This window comes from Monopterus albus, unplaced genomic scaffold, assembly GCF_001952655.1.
Source record: "Monopterus albus unplaced genomic scaffold, M_albus_1.0 scaffold577.1, whole genome shotgun sequence".
Lineage (NCBI taxonomy): Eukaryota > Metazoa > Chordata > Actinopteri > Synbranchiformes > Synbranchidae > Monopterus > Monopterus albus.
The window spans coordinates 34,334-52,380 of NW_018128457.1; the positions used below are offsets into that span (position 1 = coordinate 34,334).

Below are 18,047 nucleotides of genomic sequence, written 5' to 3' on the forward strand. Positions count from 1 at the left end.
TCAGTTGTTTGTTTTGCCTGCGGACCTGACAGTCTTGGATCTCCTTCAGTGTGAGGTGTGTCCCCACAGCCAAGATGGTCTTGCAGTCTGAAGAGAAGGCAACACCTGTGTAGCTGCAGGACTTGAGGACATTCTCTGACTCACGCTTGCCGGTCTGTGTGTTCCACTCATACACTGCACCATCCATCCCACATGACACCAGCCGGCTGTCATCCAGGCTCCATTCAATGCCACAGACCTTCCAAAAGTAAAACAAAGTCTAGTGTGGTAATGATAAATATGAGTGTTGGTTTGCTGTAGAATGTGTTCCTATGACTGACTCACCTTCCTGTTGTGGGCCTTTAGATTGAGGACATTCTCAAAAGAGGTGAAAGAGTATATGTGAATGACATTTCCATTGACAGCTGCAAACATGTGGCCACCATGGCTGAAAGCACACTATGATGAGGAGGGAGAAGGTGAAAGAGACTGTCAGAGCTTCAGAATGGATAATACAGCTGTACTTCACACAGTTCAGATTTACTGAGTCAACACACAATTGGCACCTCTCTGCAGCCGCGCACAGTGAACTCCTTGAAGGTGCGAATGTCGTCGATAAGTAGGCTCATCAACCGGAGTTTGTCTGCAAAGCCCACCAGGATGAAGAGGCCAGTGGGATGCAGGGCCAAACTATACGCCTCCTCCTGGAACTCTTTATACAGCTCCAGCACTCTAAAGACAATTCAGAGAAAGCAGCAATCGAATCAAAAAACACAGCAGCATGTCTTTAGCATGCCAAACTGAGGGGCTACACAATGATTCCCTCATTTCCTCCCTCAGCTCGAAAAATGTGCAGTATATGATACAATGACTGTGTCAGATACATTGCTCAGCACAGAGGAAATAACAAATGAGAGTAATTTTTCTCTTACTTTGTCTCGTAGTTCCAGATATGGACAGAGTGGTCCAGAGAGCTAGTAGCTATGAGGGGCTTCCGGATGCAGATGGATAAACCAGTGATGGACTTGGAGTGAAAGGACTGGAACAGGAACTCAAAATGATGTTTTTCTTCCTAAAAGAATAGAGCTACATAGTTTATATCTCAGGGTCAATGCAAAAATCTAAAGGCAGGGGAAGTTGTGGCGGCAGACAAGAAGAGGAATGTGCCATATAAGAAATGGAAGGGCATAAAGGCATATGCTGGCATGTACAAAAGAGAAGAAAGGAAACAAAAGAGTAATTCCTGAAACAAAAAAGCAGAGCCCATTAAAGAACAAGTGCAGGAGGAGTTTTTAAAAAAATCTAAATGACTCTTGTGGTTTTGGTAAGTGGTAAGAGTGGCGCCAGTGATCATATACTGTAAGGATGCCAGTAATAAAATGGCACCACCTTAAAAACCACAAATACAAAAAGCTGCATTGGCATTGGAATGCGCTGCTGTTAGAGGATAACAGGTAACATTAGATTGCACTGTGGCAAACAGTGTTGACATACAAACCTGCATTTAGTTTTGTCCTTTTGCAGTAGCACTCTCAGAGTGCCAGTGAGGAGTCTGTGGTTTTTTTTAATGCAGTGCTACTGTTGGTTTGAGCACAGTCAGTGTTTGTGCTATACTACCTTGTTCATGTCCACAGCAGACAGGCTGATGCTGTATAGCTGTGCTTGGTCTGTGCTGATAGCCAGAGTCTCCTCTGCTGGACTGATGCACATGGTATCAATCTCCTGGCACTCAGCCTGGGTCACCTCATTTCTGTACGGGTCTGGAGGAATCTGACAGAAAAGTATACACGAATGATCACTTTGAAATATGCACAAAAAAGCCTACAGTGTCACTGCTGTCTGTGAGCATTTACCTGTATGTCCCTGCTCTTTCTATAACTGTCCTCTTCTGTCTTTTCAAATAGACAGACAGTACCAGGACCCACCGAGCACACAAAGCCCTTGGAGTACGACAGGATGGCTGTGATGCTGGAGACAGTGGGGGCTTCATCCACATCAGTGTCTTTGTTCTTTTTTATCTCCATTTGTCTGTACAGTTTTAAGAAGATTTATAGGAGCAAAAAAAACAGAAAACAAACACGTTTTGATAACTGGCATGAGACAAAGTTGGCTGTAATGATTTCATAACCACAAAAATCACACTCGGAATGCAATTCATTTCTTCAGGCTAGATGTTTATTTTTATTTTTCAAAAGCCCTCAATAAGTTCCATTAACAGCTCAGCCCTTTTTTTTTACTCAAGCAGGAAGAAAAAAATGCATTTCTTGCTGACCATTTTGGTGGATTCAAAAAGTCACACACAGTTCATGGTGATGTCACCTAACACAATAGTGTGGCTCACGGATGCATTTTATTTTGTAAATAACAATAACAAATAAGATATCTCTGCCTTTGGATACACAGCAAAACTCATGTTAGGGGAGGTAGAAAAGGTCATTGTTTGTTTAAACAAATATTGACACACTATTAAAGTAGATCAGCTTCTGACCTGTCAGACTGCTCCTGCACAGTCTTCGAAGTTATGTTGATCTCTCTTCGCAGATTTCCAGACTCAAACACCAGCAGCCTGCCTGTGCTCGTTCCAGCGATCACCTGCTCTGCTGCTGTCCAGGTGTGACACAAGAAGTTGATGGTCTCCACCTTTGGGAAGCTGCTCTGTTTCAGGGCTCCCTCTGAGTAGCGGAACAGCTTGAACACACCAGTTCCACTCACACACACCTGCATGTTGTTGTAAGGGTTGAAGCTTACCTGATGGGACACCAATGAAATAATAACATGCTCAGGGCATGGATGCCTGCAGGGACAAGAGCTATTGCTGCATTATTACAGCATGAAGCACTCACCTGAGTAATGGGATTATTTGAGTTAGTGGTCTTAACAGATACCAGGACTTTTTGTTTTTCCCAAAGCCAGAACATCAGCATCCACTCTGGGCTGCCTGTTTGACCTATCAGGTATTTGGAATCAGGGGAGAAAGCCATGCATACAAACTCCTGAACAAGCGTATCGCCAGCAGTCAGAACCTTTCTCTTCCTGCCCTGCTCATGCTGCAGGTCGTACACTGTTACGGTGGCCTTCTCACCATACTCTGACACTGCCAGGTACCGCCGATTGGCACTGATAGCCAGAGCACGCATGCCCCGACTTTTCTCTGAGCCTGTAAAGGCAGCACAAGTCCAATAAACCCAATCTCTGATAGCAATATTGCATGATATAAACAGAAATTCACTAATGAAAACATCAGCAAGGGACTCTGATAGTTTCAAAACCAGAGCACTATTACAAAGACTAATAACAATCAGCCAACCTACCCGGAATGAACCTCTGGCATTTCTGGACGGTGTTGTAACACACACAGTTGTTTCCACTGGGGAATACGACAGTTTGTTCATCGAAGAAACATAAATTATTTGTCACACCTGTTCTTAGGCCGAAGATAAAATGGGACTGAGCAACTACTGTAGCCATTTCTGATTGGAGTTTAGTTGTTAAAGGCGCGAAAAGACTTTAATATTATTTAAACCTACACAGCGCTCGACGCACAACGACTATCTCACCAACATACAATAGCTACATTAATTTAGTCTACAGTTAGAAAGGAGCACACCACTAAGAAGCATACTGAGACAGGTATGCTGTTGTGATTAGTCACGTCGCTAGGCAACCCTGGAAATCCCGCGAGAACTCTGAACTGCACTACCGTTCTTGGTGCCCATTGTCTGTTAACAAAATTAACTTAAATTTGCATTTCCCTGTCATAAAGTGAAATACAAATGATTAGACAAACTATGCTTGCCTTGTAATGTTGCTTTCTTAATAATGATTTTATGCAGATTATATTTTTGACATTAGTGCTCAATGTTCCATTCAAACAAAAACAAACTGGTATCCAAGAGCAACCAGATCAAGAGACAGAAGCCAGCCAATTGGAGTGCACATTTAAGGAATCAAATCTAATTTTATTTGTATAGCCCAAATCACAACAAAAGTCATCTCAGGACACTTTACAAAGTAAGGTCTAGACCTTACTGTTATCACTATTATTACAGAGGGAAAACCCAACAAATCCCCCTTGAGCAAGCACTTGGCAACAGTAGGGAGGAAAAACTCCCTTTAACAGAAGAAACCTCCGACAGACCCCGGCTCTTGGTGGGCAGCCTTCTGCCTCGACCGGTTGGGGTGAGTAGATAGAGGAGAGACAAAAGAAGAAAAGCAACAGGACACAACAAACAACCGAACACTGGTCAAGTTGATGTGGCCGGTGACTGCTCATCAGAAACATAGAGCTCCAGGGCTACCTGCAGAAAAGTACAGGGAGAGACAGAGAGAGGACACACTATGGGAGAGAGGAGACACAAAGTTAGTAATGTGTAATGGTGGCATATAGAAGCATAGGGAAAGAGAGGAGAGGAGAGGAGAGGGGAGGGCAGGGGAGAAAAACTCAGAGCATCATGGGGCCCCCCAGCAGCCTAGGCCTATAGCAGCATAACTAAGGGAAGGAGAAGGGTCACCTGATCCACCCTAGCTATAAGCTTTATCAAAAAGGAACGTCTTGAGTCTAATCTTAAAGGTAGAGAGGGTGTCCGCCTCCCGAACTGAGACTGGAAGTTGGTTCCATAGGAGAGGAGCTTGATAGCTAAAGGCTCTGCCTCCCATTCTACTTCTGTGGATTCTAGGAACCACAAGTAAACCTGCACTCTGAGAGCAAAGTGCTCTGTTAGGATGATAAGGCTCTACGAGGTCTTTAAGATATGATGGAGCCTTGTCATATGTATGAGATGATTGTCCTTCCAGCAGGTTTTCCATTTCTGCAGAAGACTTCTGAAGTTATATTAAAATGACTAAAGTAACCATTGGGTTCTTGGTCACCTCCCTGACCAAGGCCCTTGTTATGTCCTGGGAACACTCAAAGCTTTAGACACGGTTTTATACCCTTGCTCTGATCAGTTTTATCACAGAGGTCTTGAGAGAGTTTTTCAGTCCTGACATGCAGTATGAATTGTAGGGCCTTATACACAGGTGTGTGCCTTAATTTCAGGTTGCCAGAGGTGGACTCCAGTCATGTTCTAGCCACATCTCAAAGAGAAGTCAAAGAGACAGCATGCACAGGACCAAAGTTTAGAATGCTCTAGCTGAGGGTCTCAATACATTTATTAATGAAAGGGTTTAGTTTTTAATTTTTAATAAATTATCAAAAATGTCTACAAAAGTATTACTTGACATTATGGGTTACTGGGTATAGACTGATGGGTAAAAATGGGCAATGTTTTGTCCATTTAAAGTTAAATTTGCATGTAAAAGGGTTGGAATATTTTCTGAAGCCGCTGTATTATGTCTAAAGGACATAACAAAGAAAGAGATTTATTGCCATGCGCTCTTACATGTTATCATACAGTATATATACAGTACATATAAGTAAAATATAGTGCAGCGGTGGGAGTAAGACAGCTCCTTTTCATAGATGCATAAATTACAATGATCCATACTGTGTAATTTAAAGGCTTTAATGGCATGACTTAATGATATCAGCAAGTTTCAAGGCATTCAATTCAAGACAGCAATGACAAGCCAACAGATCCAACTCATATGAACAAGTTTTGTCCTTTAGAATGAGAATTTAGTTGAAGGACAAGTAATCTTTTTGCTTGTATGAACAAATCTTAGATGTGCTGCATGGTTGTCTCTGTCTCACTGGGTGTACTGTGCAGATGCATCTCCAGAATTAAGGCATGGATAAACACACTGACAGTGCTGGTCCCAACATTACTCAATACACCATTAAGCAATACCAAGGAATCAAGAGTCGCAAAGTATACCAACTGTGTTCTCAAAATGTGGTCAAGATGCTATCATTTTCATAGGCATGCATCTTTACAGTTAGCTTATTTCAACGTTTTCACATTCAGAACTCTGTTGTGGGAAAAAAATCCATAGATTATGTAAGATCTGTGTGCAATAAAAGCTGGTAAAACATGTATAAGTAAGAATTTCCTGTAAATGTAATAAAGCCCTTCACTACAAAATTGAACATTCTAGACTAATATCCCTTTATAACTAATACAGTTTGAGGAGTATACAAAGTTATATATAATACACTATGCACATGAATCAGCCTGTTGTTCTGGAGTTCTGGAAAGTCTGTTGGAACAGCAGTGGCCCAGCAGGAGGCAGTCTTGTTTAACAGGAGATGATGAGGGCATTCAGAGACTGCTGACTCTGTGTTCGCTCCAAAGGTCCCCCAGTGGACAGAATCTCACAGGCAGCCAGTTCATGATAGAGAGCGTTGAGCACCTCTAGAATGTGGGCTTTCCCTGTGCAAAAACAGAACAGATGTGACCGCTGTGGGAATCTTGTTACAGACGACCAGACGAGAACTTAATTTAATTCCCTGCACTCAGTACCTGTAAATTTTTCTGATCACATTTCACAGGACTTGAAATGATTTTATTGTACTTACCATGTTTGGGGTCACTGCAAGACTCCAAAGTGCTCAGCAAGATTTTCCCCAGAGACCTCCGTGAGATGTTCTGAAAAGAGAGAGAGCTATTCTTAGATATCAGGCACTTTTGACAGGTAGTCTGACTTGTAACCACAAAATCTCCCACACATGCCCAACAAGTGAAATGCATTTGTTCTTAAATGTATAATCAGTCTATAATCAATCTCACACTTTTAGGGTCAGGTGGCAAACAAATGTTCACAAACCAAATTTAAAACAATCCCAGTACTGGTGTGTTATTTCAGTGACAGAGAGACATGTGTTTGCTGATTCAACAGGTCAACATGGACTTCTAATTCCCAAGTATCTCTATGTTAATGACCATATGGTGGTTTGTCGTTGAACAATGCTAGTGAATGCTTTCAATTTGTTTTCCTTTTTGATGTCTAGCCAAAAAAAAAAGGTTTTAATGCAGTGGGGTAGAGTTTATTCAACTCAGCAGCCAAGATTTCCATTATTTTCAGTAAAACGTTTGAGTTCATACAATGGTCTAACTCATGTTTACAGGATTTTATAGTCTGCTAAAAATTAAAACAATATGTTTTGTCTTTAAAATGGTTAAAAAATGTAGACAGCAACAACAAAAAAGCATTGAATATCAAAGTCTTACTGTAGCTACTAGGAGCTTCAGTTACTGTCAAAATTGACATCTTAAGTTCAGCAGTGCAGTTCCACTGAAACTGACTAACCAGGTCTCTGAGCTGCTGGAGGAGCTGCAGAATGTCCACAAGTTTCTCCTCCACCAGGGACAGACGAACCCTCTCTGTCTCCAGCATCTGCAGCTCCATCTGGAGCAGCTCAGTCTCCTCAGCCTTCTGCTGCAGCTCCTGGACCAGAGAGTCCTTAATCTGGACACATAACATAAGGTGTCATATGGTGAGGCACCTGGCCCTTTAAAACATCACAATAAATATAAATAATATATATCTTGTCATGTTTTTTTTTAAATGTATTTACAAAGACGTCTTGAAAACAGAATAGGATGCCCCAGCAGTATAGAGATGATAACATGTGATCGAACAGGTTTACACTGTATGTAATGGGAGACCTGACAGACTGTTTATACCACCACAATAGAGGTGTGTTTTTGGTGTAGTCCATCTGTATGTTTGATAGTTAGCAGGATACTTCATAATGTGATAGAAGTCTTCAGAGAGATTCAGTGGAAATTAAGACCAAGGGCCAAGAAATAGCTCTACTGGAGATTCAGACAGAGACTGACCACTGTCAGAATCACCTTAACTTTCAGCTGTTCCAGTAAAGTCAAGGTGAGAACAACCTTGTGAGCACAGGGTTTGCCATTTGCCACTGGAGCTGATAATTTTGCAGATCTTGGATAAGTGGTGAAATGCCAATTCTGCTGCTGTGGTCCAGTGGACAGTTTCATTTTGATCTGACCATGCGATACCTGAATGAATCTAATCTAATCTTCTGACACATTTGTCAGTGAAACAGTTCTTTTTCTTGGATCTTTTGTTTTTGTTTGTTTTGTTGTCAGTCTTGTTGACCATTAGCCTCTTTCATCTATTTTTAGCCTCTTTCAGCTTATGGTTTCGGTTTTATGGTTAATTTTCATTAACCTTGTTTTGAGCAGCAGCAAGTAGCTGTTCAGACAATAGGAAGCTTTGATAAGCTCACTGTAGACTATATTGCCAGCACCAAAAAGTGGAGGTTTTATATTTCCCAGAGCCTAGAAAACATAGTTTTATTTTCACAGTATCAGTCCCATGTACTGTAAAGTCTATGGACCAAGCGGGAGTGCTCGGGCAGGGCCAACTTTCAGTGGGATAAATGGGTGCAATCCTGTAATCTGGTATTCAGTTCTTATTAATCCATCCATGGTTCAGCCATGGTGGCCATTACTGCATAGTGAATGGCTATACAGTTTGGTGAAGAAGGATCTGCTTTTTGAGTTCTCAAAGAATGTGAACAGTGATGAGAGTTCTGCTCAAAGAGCTGACCAATCTTAGTTAAATCAACAACAGAAAAGAGGGGCGCTGGGGTGCTGGCGGCAAGCAAATAGTCTCGGCATGAATGCAATCAGAGTAACAGTGATAAGTGACAGGTTATAATGCTTGTGCTGTACACATGTCCATTGTAAAACATGTTGCAATCGATACTTCCTAATCTTCCTAAAACACAAGCTTGAAAAAGCAGCAGAATAAGTGACTCTTTTAACAGTTTTCCCTGTAGGCCTGCTAAATATCTTCATACAAGAGACAAATATCCATGTCAGATGTTGGGGTTATAGAGTGAATTTTACAGGTTTGACTTCCAAAAATGCTGGAACTCCCTGCAGCGCACTGTTACGTTAAAGTGTATTGAAGGACAAAGGTCTCACCCCACACATCCCGCACATAAACAAAGCCTCACAGTCAGGACTTTGTTTAGTTTTAAGTTTTCCTCCCTGAGTGCTCAGACATTCTGGGAACACATTACGCCATGCTTCCCCTTCTGCCTGCCTTCCTGTGTTGTGACAGTACTACTTGACTGTAACAAGAGAGCTTTAATTTATAATAAGTGTCATGAGGGACAAAGGAGAACATTTCTGTGGTCAGTTTCAGTGAGAAAGAGCACCCACACACACACGCAGAGGAAGGCTCTGTAGCCGCCGCTGGTGGTTTGGTTGGGTGAAAGCTGTAGGATCATGCCACTTGCTGTGGTTTTGCCTTTGAAGGCCTCCACATTCATAACAACCTTCACCAGTCCTCTCTAATCTAGTTTAACACCATGCACATAGCCGCAAAATGACGTATAATGCGACACATGGCAGAACACTGTCTTGAGAGAGTAATTCAGTGTAAACAGATCCAGCAGGGCAGGTCAGAGGATACTGAGGTGGCCCACCCTGGTGTGATGGAAGACAGTGGTGGTCTGTACCTGGTCCATGTCTATCTCGGCCTGGGTCTCTTTTAGCTCCAGCTGCTTATGCAGCCTGGTCACCCTCTCCAGAAGCTCCAACACGGCGCTGCAGCTTTCCTCGCTCCTCGAACTACCGAAATTAGATATCAGCTTCTTGAATGCCTTGTCGTCACATCTGGGTAAGAAAACATACCAGAGGAGAGCGAGTCTATCAGGCTCAGAGCTACAAATCAGACTTTGACAAATGCTGAGGGAATGTTGAGCCTCACTACTTTGTCTTGGGACCAGTAATGTCTGAGCAACAATATGCTGGCAGAGTTTTATTGTCTATTTAGTTCTTATTCAAATTACATTATACATAGCAACATTTTGACATGTGCAAAATCAGACTGTGAACGTGGATGTCAGTCTATATGTTCTAGTCCCGTGATAGACAATAGACAGGCTGCAACTTCCTCATGACCCTATTTAGCCTATACAGTTACTGTACAGCAAATGGTTTAAAGGCTGAATATTTTATACCACTGTTACTTCTCTAACAATGTATTTTTTAAGTATTATGTATATTCTGTATTTTTATTGCTATTTTCCATGACTGATGGCAAATTCCACAATCTCTGCACAAAAATTCAATATACCAAATAATAAAATATAATGGTTAAGACTTAATGTTTCTATTATTATAAATATGTGTGAAAGTGCAACAGGTTTTTTAGCCTCTTTTTAGCATGTTGCTTTGGTCTTATGGCACATTTACTGTGGTCTGCTTTCACCAGCCTCAGTTTTGAAGTAACTGGCCTCTTGTTTACTGTGTGAAAAAAAGGTCTGATAAACATTAAACAGCCAACAAACAAGGTAACTAAGCTAGCTGGTAAAGTCAAAGACCCAGGAGCTAGATGTTTAGGAACTGATGAAGACCCAACTCATTTAAAAGGAGAAGAAATAGTGGACATACATTTGCCAGGTGGCCAAAGACAGGACTGAGTGTAACTTGAGTACAAATCACAAGAGTGTCACTAGCTGTCTGAAAGCTAGTTCCTTGCTTCAAGATGTAGTGGTGATATACTGCAGATGTGCTTTACCTTTCCCCACAGCAGGACAGCCTGGTCAAGATCCTCTTCACCTCGTCTACCTGCCTCTGCTGGTCGCCAGTCCACTTATCCTCCTCCTCGTCAGAGGCAGCCTGGCCCTCCACTGAGCGAAACAGCTGCTCCTCCACTAGACACCACAACATTAATATAATCAGCATTAACATAGTGCTGCTAACCAAAGGTGAAAGAGAGGAAAAGTGAGGCTTGTGACCATAAGTTTATCTCTTCAAATCCTAAGAATGATTGCAAAATTGTAGAAGTGGAATTGAACTGTTTAAAACAGCTACTGCGGAAGTGTTGCTGTCCGGGGACCCAGCCTCCATGTAGCCATACCTGTAATTGTCTGGACAGCCAAACTGTGATTACACTGGGTAGTTATTAGGAGTGAATAGTATTTTAATGGTAAAGTACATGGGTGTTTATTTGACTTTCCTCACATTATTATGTGTAAAAATGATGAATTTCCTAATAATTCTCTCTCTAAATTGTCATTAGCATTGCATTCAATGGCTTTAGGAAAAGGACGTCTTACTTTTGTCTGGAGTCGTCACAGCACGGCCTGTTGGGGAACGGCGGTCATTTTGGGAATATAAGCAGCATCTCTGGCCTGGCCTGCTGCCAACACTCAGCTGCTGCTCCACCCTGGTGTTGCTCGGCTGTTGTAGTTTTGACACCTCTGACCTAAAAGGGAGCACTGTCTATTATATAATATAGACTGCATATTTTATGTATATACATGATCCCATCTGTGCTGCTGCAAATCTCTCTACATGTAAACTGACACTGACCAAGGGGATACAACAGCTCTTCAAATTTGCATAGATGAGAAAAGTTCAGTTCAATTTTCAACATCAAAAAGAAGATATCAAGTAACACAAGACCGTATGCATTAGGCCACATCTACAACCACCATGATAATTTTATAGAGGTCTATGATGTTGTATGCCAAATCTGGGTGGGGTAACTGAAGCCAGACATGTCTCTTTAAGGCATCTTACAGTAAAGTGGGTCAATGGTAGAATGGCATTATTAGTGTGCAGGAGTTAGCTTGCAAGATGTGAGGTAAACACAGGCTGGATGGAACACGACTGGAGCGAAGACATTTTTAAGTACATGAACAGTTTTCTAAGCTATGTCCCATATCTTTTTATCTGTGGATGAAAGGCTATGTTTTCCCATACAGTATGTCATGGACACATTTAAACATTTATGCTTAAAAACATAATGAGACTGGAGTTTGTGCAAATCAATCATCCTGTAATGGTTTGGATTTTCTAGGTTTCTCTTGCTGCCTGTTCTTTTGTGTAGGGGGAAATCCGATAGGGGGCTGTCGTAAATCACAGAGTAAGTGTTTCCAGATGTCTTCTCAAAAAAAAAAAAAAGAACAAAAATTGCAAAAAGGTTTTCAACAGCCGGACTCTGAAAAAAGAAAAAGAGTCATTGAGTGCTTGTGCTTACATCCTGTTGGCGCAAGGCAGCCTATGCTGTAAGACAACATTATGCTCTCCAGCTGTGTACTACTTTAGGTTTCTTTGTGCACAAGCGGGGAGAAATGACTGACTTCGCTGAAGTTCAGTAATTACAGCATGATTTCAGGCAATCAATCAGAGATGTTATGTTTAAGTTAATGGGGCCATGGCGGGGGGAAGACAGAGGGAGTTCATGTGGGCCAGCAGCTGCAGTTGGACCAACATAGAAGTGGTATATAGACTTGAACACATACAAAACGTGGTTAACTGGTTGCTGTGGAAATACTTGGATTGTGGAATGAATGGGTGAAGGTCCTTTTCAAATGCAAGCTTTGGTGTGACCAGCTACACTTTAATTGACATTGGTTGTGTCCAATTAATACTGTAGCAAGGCCACAGCTTCTGGCTCAGGCCTTTAACATGAATAGAAGGATAAAAAATGGCTTTATTTCTTGATAGACAAAAAAAAAAAAAAAGAAAAGATTTTATTAAGCATCCTCAGTTTTAGGACTAGTAACAGTAATGACCTCCAGATTGTCTTGTGAAAACTAGATCTAATTTGGTTTCAACAGTGGTTTGACAATGATGAGGTATGTATTATTGTTGGGTCGTGGAGCTGAGAATGGGAATAGCAACTGGAGTGAGCAGATGCCAGGATACACACATCCTGGATAGCTGTTGAACAGTGGGATGCAGCAGCCATAGACAAAACTTGATAGGTGTTTCATTAAACAGGCATCATATTTCTCACCTGTATGTGAAATGCAAAAAGAGCATGTGATGGGTTTGATCTGGCAAAGTAAAAATATCAATTCATTTACTCTTTTGCTTGGATAGAAGTAAAACACACTGCAGACATGACAGTGTGATATGACTGTAATGCTGCAGTCATCTTTGCATTTGAGTGAGAGATAAGTTATGCCAAGTATTGAACTAGAATATATGTAAAAGTGATCAAATGTGTAACTGAAAGAGTGCTGCTCATAGTGATGAACCCACTGAGAATTATCATTAGACTCTGTGGAAGGTTTTAGCATGTTTCAGCTAACTGGTTTTACAATTTTGGTCCAGTCTCACTGTCCTCATTAACCAGAGTTGCAATTTCAGGAAGCAGGTGTAGCATTTAGCAACAAGGTAAATGCTGCTCCCTAAGGAAAAGGTGGAGAAAGCCAAAAACAGATACACAGTCACCTGCACACATGAGCCATACAAACTGTATATAGTGAACAGCCTATTTGTGAGGACTGTGTATCTGTCAGCCTGTTATGTAGTTCTTCTGCACCTAGTTAAGTGGCAAAAAGTGCTGTTTTACAGAGACCAACATTAAGAACATTTTGCACTATTCACCATATGTCCTATTCATAAAAAGGTAAAATAAAGTTATTTTCCAAGGTGTATTAATGCCATAAATCAGCTCCATAGAGAATAAAGGCTGAATTTAAACTGAGCAGAAAACTTGAAACAGACCTCATAATTGTCAAGGAAGTACTAAACAAAAGCAGCAAACAGACAATTCATTAAATATTTTCCAAACCGTCTCTATGAAAGCCACCTCTTGGCTCTAGGCAAAATTAAATTAAGGCTTGGAATTACCCTAGACTTTCTGAGTACCACAAACATCTGAACTGAATACTTATTCAAGAAAAGTACAAAATAGGTGTTACTGTCTCTGTGGCCAATGGTAGAAAGTAACTCAGCACACTGAATAAAATGTACTTTTTGCACTTAAATGTACTTTTGAGGCATCTGTACTTTACTTGACTGTTTTCCTTTTCTGTGACTTCATACTTCAACTTTGCTGCATTTTAAAGGCAAACATTGTGCTTTCACTCCATTACATTTATTTGGTAACTTTAGCTCCTTTTCAGAATCAGGTTAATAAAACTAAATAAGTGTAATCATCACACTTTATTAAATCCTAATGGGAAATTCACAAGCTACCGATAAGTATTCAGATTATAAGTATATAAGATAGTTAACACCTTTACCAGCTGCAACATTAAAAGAGATGAAAGTGGCATTTATGGATGTAACTACACTTTGTAGTGCCTGACACAGGTGTTCCAAAGTAATCCTGAGCCCATGTGGTTATATCACTTATAGAAGAGTGACGATTCTTGATGCAGTGTCATCTGAGGGATCAGAGAGCTCAGTCATCCAGCTTAGACTTGTGTCCTTTACACAATGAAATCCCTGCAGAGTCCTTGAATCTTTTAATCATGTTCTGCACCATAGAAAGTGACATATCCAAATCCCTTCCTATCTTTCTTTTAGCTTTCATTTTCTAACACATATGTTGTCAAACTGGTGGTCCTCGGCCCATCTTTGCTCCTAAAGGGCTCGGCCTTTCCTGGATGCCATGTTTGTACCAAATCATGATGCACTCACCGGTTGGCATCACCTGTTTAAAATGGAATCATCATTTCATTGTTTTACCTCATTATTGGCCCTGAAATGCAGCTGTCCCAACTTTTTTTGGAATGTGCTGCAGCATCAGAATTGAAGTGAGTGTTTATTTTGAACAACGAATAAAATTGATGAGGTATCACGTCAAATAATGCGCCGCTGTGTTGTTTTCAATGTAATACAGGATACCGATGATTTACAAAGCACTACTTTCAGTTCTAATTTTGATTTTACTCACCATCCCAACTTTTTCTGATTTGGGGTTGTACTTGTAACAGAGTATGTTTACAAGGTGGTAATGCTACTTTTAGTTAAGTAAGAAATCTGGGTACTTCTTCCACCACTGTCTGTGACTGCATATTAGAACATTCTTCACAACAGAGGCAAAAGCCTTCTTATCATTACAGTAGATTGCTTTGCAAAGTAATTTGCTGAACATTTAAAACTCAAGGCAGAGAAAGTACACTAGTGGTATAGGTGAAAATATCTGCAAGCATTTTCTAGCCTATATACGGTGGGCCTAATTATTACAACATAATACAAACACAGTGGAGTAAAGGTGCCATGCCAGGGCATTTGTAATTAAGAAGATCTTCTTTCTGCAAAAGACTGAAGGCATTCTTTTGGTCTGTGGGGGTAATCCAGCTGTTTGTTGTTACAGCCAGGACACATAGAGTCCTCCCTGTAGTTATCACAGTGGGCCAATGAAGTGAACCTTCCATTAACACCATCCCCCATCAGTGCAACACTCCCCAAAGAGGAGTTTCCTCTCTCAGGTGTCACTGGTCAGTGACAGTCTCCTTTCTCTGCAGAAGTTATAACTGACGGGATACTGTAAAACCTGAGCTTGAACTTGAATTTCAGCACTTTTTGTGCCCTGCAGCATGACGGAGAAGGGTGAGGGGGTTGTGTTTACATGTGCCGACAGTTATTAATCATGTCCTCTTGGGTCTCACTTGTACAATGAGGTGGTTTCCGGGATACAATAAAGCAGCTTCAGGGATGTGATTATTGTTGAGGACTTAATCCAAAAACCAATGGCTGTAACATTTACAGAGGGTGGTTAAGATTTTCTTATCAAGCAAAGTACAAAGAAACCCTCAAAGTCAAACAAATGGGAGTATTAAAAGAAGAGTTTCCTCTTCTTTTGTAGTTTTTTTCTTTTTACAGGGGGAAGAGGTCCAACAAGGGTGGGTGGCTTAAGTTTATAAGATATTTTGTGTGTGATGTATTTCTGCTGATGTCAGCATACCTCCAGACCAAAGAAAGGGAGAGAGGGGGAGCGGCTCAGTGGGAACATGAGCCCAGTTGGCAGTGTTGAGTTTTTCAAGGCAGTTCAAGAATAACAGTAAGGCCACAGCAGCAGAATGCCACAGGTCCCACACATCCCTCCAGCGTGTCCTTTCCACACTATTTAAAGGCTAGGAATGCTGTAGCAGCACCTGCTCCACACAAAGCTGCAACTCTTGTAGGGAGGCAGATAAATGGTCTGCTAGACCCTCCTCTCCCCTCTGCTCTCAGGAATCATGCAGAGACCATGAAAAGGCTGAGAGATTATGCCTCCCTTGGGCCCTGCCTTCAGGAGGCCAAGGGTTAGAGCCATACAGAAAAGATGTCTACAGGCATACCATTAAATGAAAGGTGAGTTTTAAACTTGCACACTTAAGACACATGTGCTTAGTTTACTCTCTCAAAACCCCTCGACTATATGAATGGAGACACCTGGAATCAAGAGGATAATGAATTATTTTGTATCTCTATATCACAACAAAGTAAGCTCATAAAGAAGATGGAAAGTTGAATGAAGCCATTCCTCTCGTCTGTCATTTCAAGAACAAGTAGTTGAGTGTTTGCTCATTCCTCCAGATGGTATTCCCCCCCCCCCTTCCTATTGCTGTGCTTCCTATTGTCTAAACCCCTCTGGTCCACTGAGCTCCATAGACAACAGTAACTGATTTAGACAGCCTTTACCCTCTGGAGCTTAAAAAGAGAACAAAAATTGACACTTTTTGATGATCACAGTTACACAAAGACTTTACTGTGCTAATCAACTTCTGCTGAAGGTGCAGCTCCCATCTGAATCTCAGCCTCTGCTCGGTTCTCATATACAGTCCAAAGAAATCACAGATGTGTTATGCAATAGCACCCGCACATTTTAAGTATCATACTGACGACCAACTGCTTTTAAACTGACTTCTACTGGGATGCTGCTGAGAAGTTGTAATGAGTTTTTTAGATGAGCCAACTGTACACCAGTAAATGCTAAAAAGAGAGGGAATCAAGATTCCATATTTCAGGAAAAATGCGTAAGCTGTAGAATTTCTTACTGAGAGTTAGATATGCCACTTTTGTCAATAAACATGAAGCTTCCTCCAACTATCTTAGCTTAGCATAGCACAAAGACAGGAAATGGCCTGGCTATGTGTTAAAGTAACAAAACCTCTAAAGTAACACATAAAACCACAGCTTTGGCTTTTGTACTGAACAAGACAAAATGCCAATTTATGAGCTTTAGAGGTGCAAGAGGCAGATTTTGTTTGCTAGCTGCTTACAGTCCTTATCTTAAGGTAGCTACAAAACCAGCATTAGCTGATAAGTAAAAACTGCAGTACAGATATAACAAGCTAGGTCTGAGGTTATTGAGAAGTAGTATCTGTTAGGGCTGGTGGATAACTCAGGTGAACTCAGAAGGCAGGACAAGTGGCAATTTGTTAGTCTTCACAAAGATGCGAATGAATCAGACTCTGGGAACTACAGGTATTTGGGGACTCCGCTTGGTTAGGGAGGAGTACCCCCAGTGTGAGCTATGGCTTGTGGTTTGGAGGGAGTTCAGAGTTGGGAGACAGCAGGTCCAGGTGAACAGGCAGAAGGTCACAACTGGCGTATCGGTGCTTGCAGGAGAATGGACAGGAGAGGTGAGTAGTCAGGGGTTAGCAGGCAATAGCATCTCTGACAAATCTGGTTTTATAGCGGGAAGTGTGGGACAGGGGTAAGGCAGCATCAAGGACGGTTCACAACTCACCAGTAAGGTGCAGAGACAGAGAATAAAGATGGCATTGCAGGTAGATCATGCACACTGTAGAATGCAACGCTGAACCGGAGTGAGCTGGCTTTGCAGAAACTCACAGGTAGGTCGAGAAGGAGGTGAGAGCAGAACACCATTGCTGGTCAATCAGGCACACATGGTATGCAGTACTGGACGGAGTGTGACACTGCCGCTGAGAAGTCAGGAACAAACAGGTAATCAAAAATAACAAGCATGATCTCTGGATCAAAAAGGCTTTCTTTTCTGACCTGAAGACATGGCCAAAGATGTCTAGGTAGGTACTGCAAAGGACTGGTGATGAGGAATATTCTCCTGCCTGTTAAGCAGGGACAAGATGATTCAAAACACATGTGTTTCGTGGATTTGGAGAAGGCATTCGACCGTGTCCCTCGCAGTGCCCTGTGGGGGGTGCTCCGGGAGTATGGGGTCCGGGGCCCTTTGCTAAGGGCCGATTGGTCCCTGTATGACCGGAGCAGGAGTTTGGTTCGCATCGCCGGCAGTAAGTCAGACTTGTTTCCAGTGCATGTTGGACTCTGGCAGGGCTGCCCTTTGTCACCGGTTCTATTCATTATTTTTATGGACAGAATTTCTAGACGCAGCAAGGGACTGGAGGGAGTCCGGTTTGGGGACCACAGGATCTCGTCTCTGCTTTTTGCAGACGACGTTGTCCTGTTGGCCCCATCAAACCAGGACCT

General features: G+C 41.8%; 2 protein-coding genes across 2 annotated transcripts in view; both read right to left on the bottom strand.

Moving 5' to 3' along the window:
* cfap57 (cilia and flagella associated protein 57) overlaps positions 1 to 3,623 on the bottom strand; it is a 17,393-nt gene extending 13,770 nt beyond the window's left edge. The window contains exons 1-9 of the mRNA XM_020588632.1: positions 3,291 to 3,623; positions 2,823 to 3,136; positions 2,468 to 2,727; positions 1,833 to 2,007; positions 1,597 to 1,749; positions 912 to 1,051; positions 546 to 711; positions 325 to 438; positions 26 to 238 (exon numbers count right to left, since the gene is read on the bottom strand). Of these exons, the coding sequence (XP_020444288.1) occupies positions 26 to 238; positions 325 to 438; positions 546 to 711; positions 912 to 1,051; positions 1,597 to 1,749; positions 1,833 to 2,007; positions 2,468 to 2,727; positions 2,823 to 3,136; positions 3,291 to 3,447 (1,692 nt within the window). The 5' untranslated portion in view covers positions 3,448 to 3,623. The remainder of the gene's footprint in view (positions 1 to 25; positions 239 to 324; positions 439 to 545; positions 712 to 911; positions 1,052 to 1,596; positions 1,750 to 1,832; positions 2,008 to 2,467; positions 2,728 to 2,822; positions 3,137 to 3,290) is intronic.
* Positions 3,624 to 5,418: 1,795 nt separating this feature from the next.
* efcc1 (EF-hand and coiled-coil domain containing 1) overlaps positions 5,419 to 18,047 on the bottom strand; it is a 20,997-nt gene continuing 8,368 nt past the window's right edge. Inside the window, exons 3-8 of the mRNA XM_020588630.1 lie at positions 10,964 to 11,112; positions 10,423 to 10,558; positions 9,359 to 9,515; positions 7,168 to 7,326; positions 6,437 to 6,506; positions 5,419 to 6,290 (exon numbers count right to left, since the gene is read on the bottom strand). Coding sequence (XP_020444286.1) covers positions 6,157 to 6,290; positions 6,437 to 6,506; positions 7,168 to 7,326; positions 9,359 to 9,515; positions 10,423 to 10,558; positions 10,964 to 11,112 — 805 coding nt within the window. The 3' untranslated portion in view covers positions 5,419 to 6,156. The remainder of the gene's footprint in view (positions 6,291 to 6,436; positions 6,507 to 7,167; positions 7,327 to 9,358; positions 9,516 to 10,422; positions 10,559 to 10,963; positions 11,113 to 18,047) is intronic.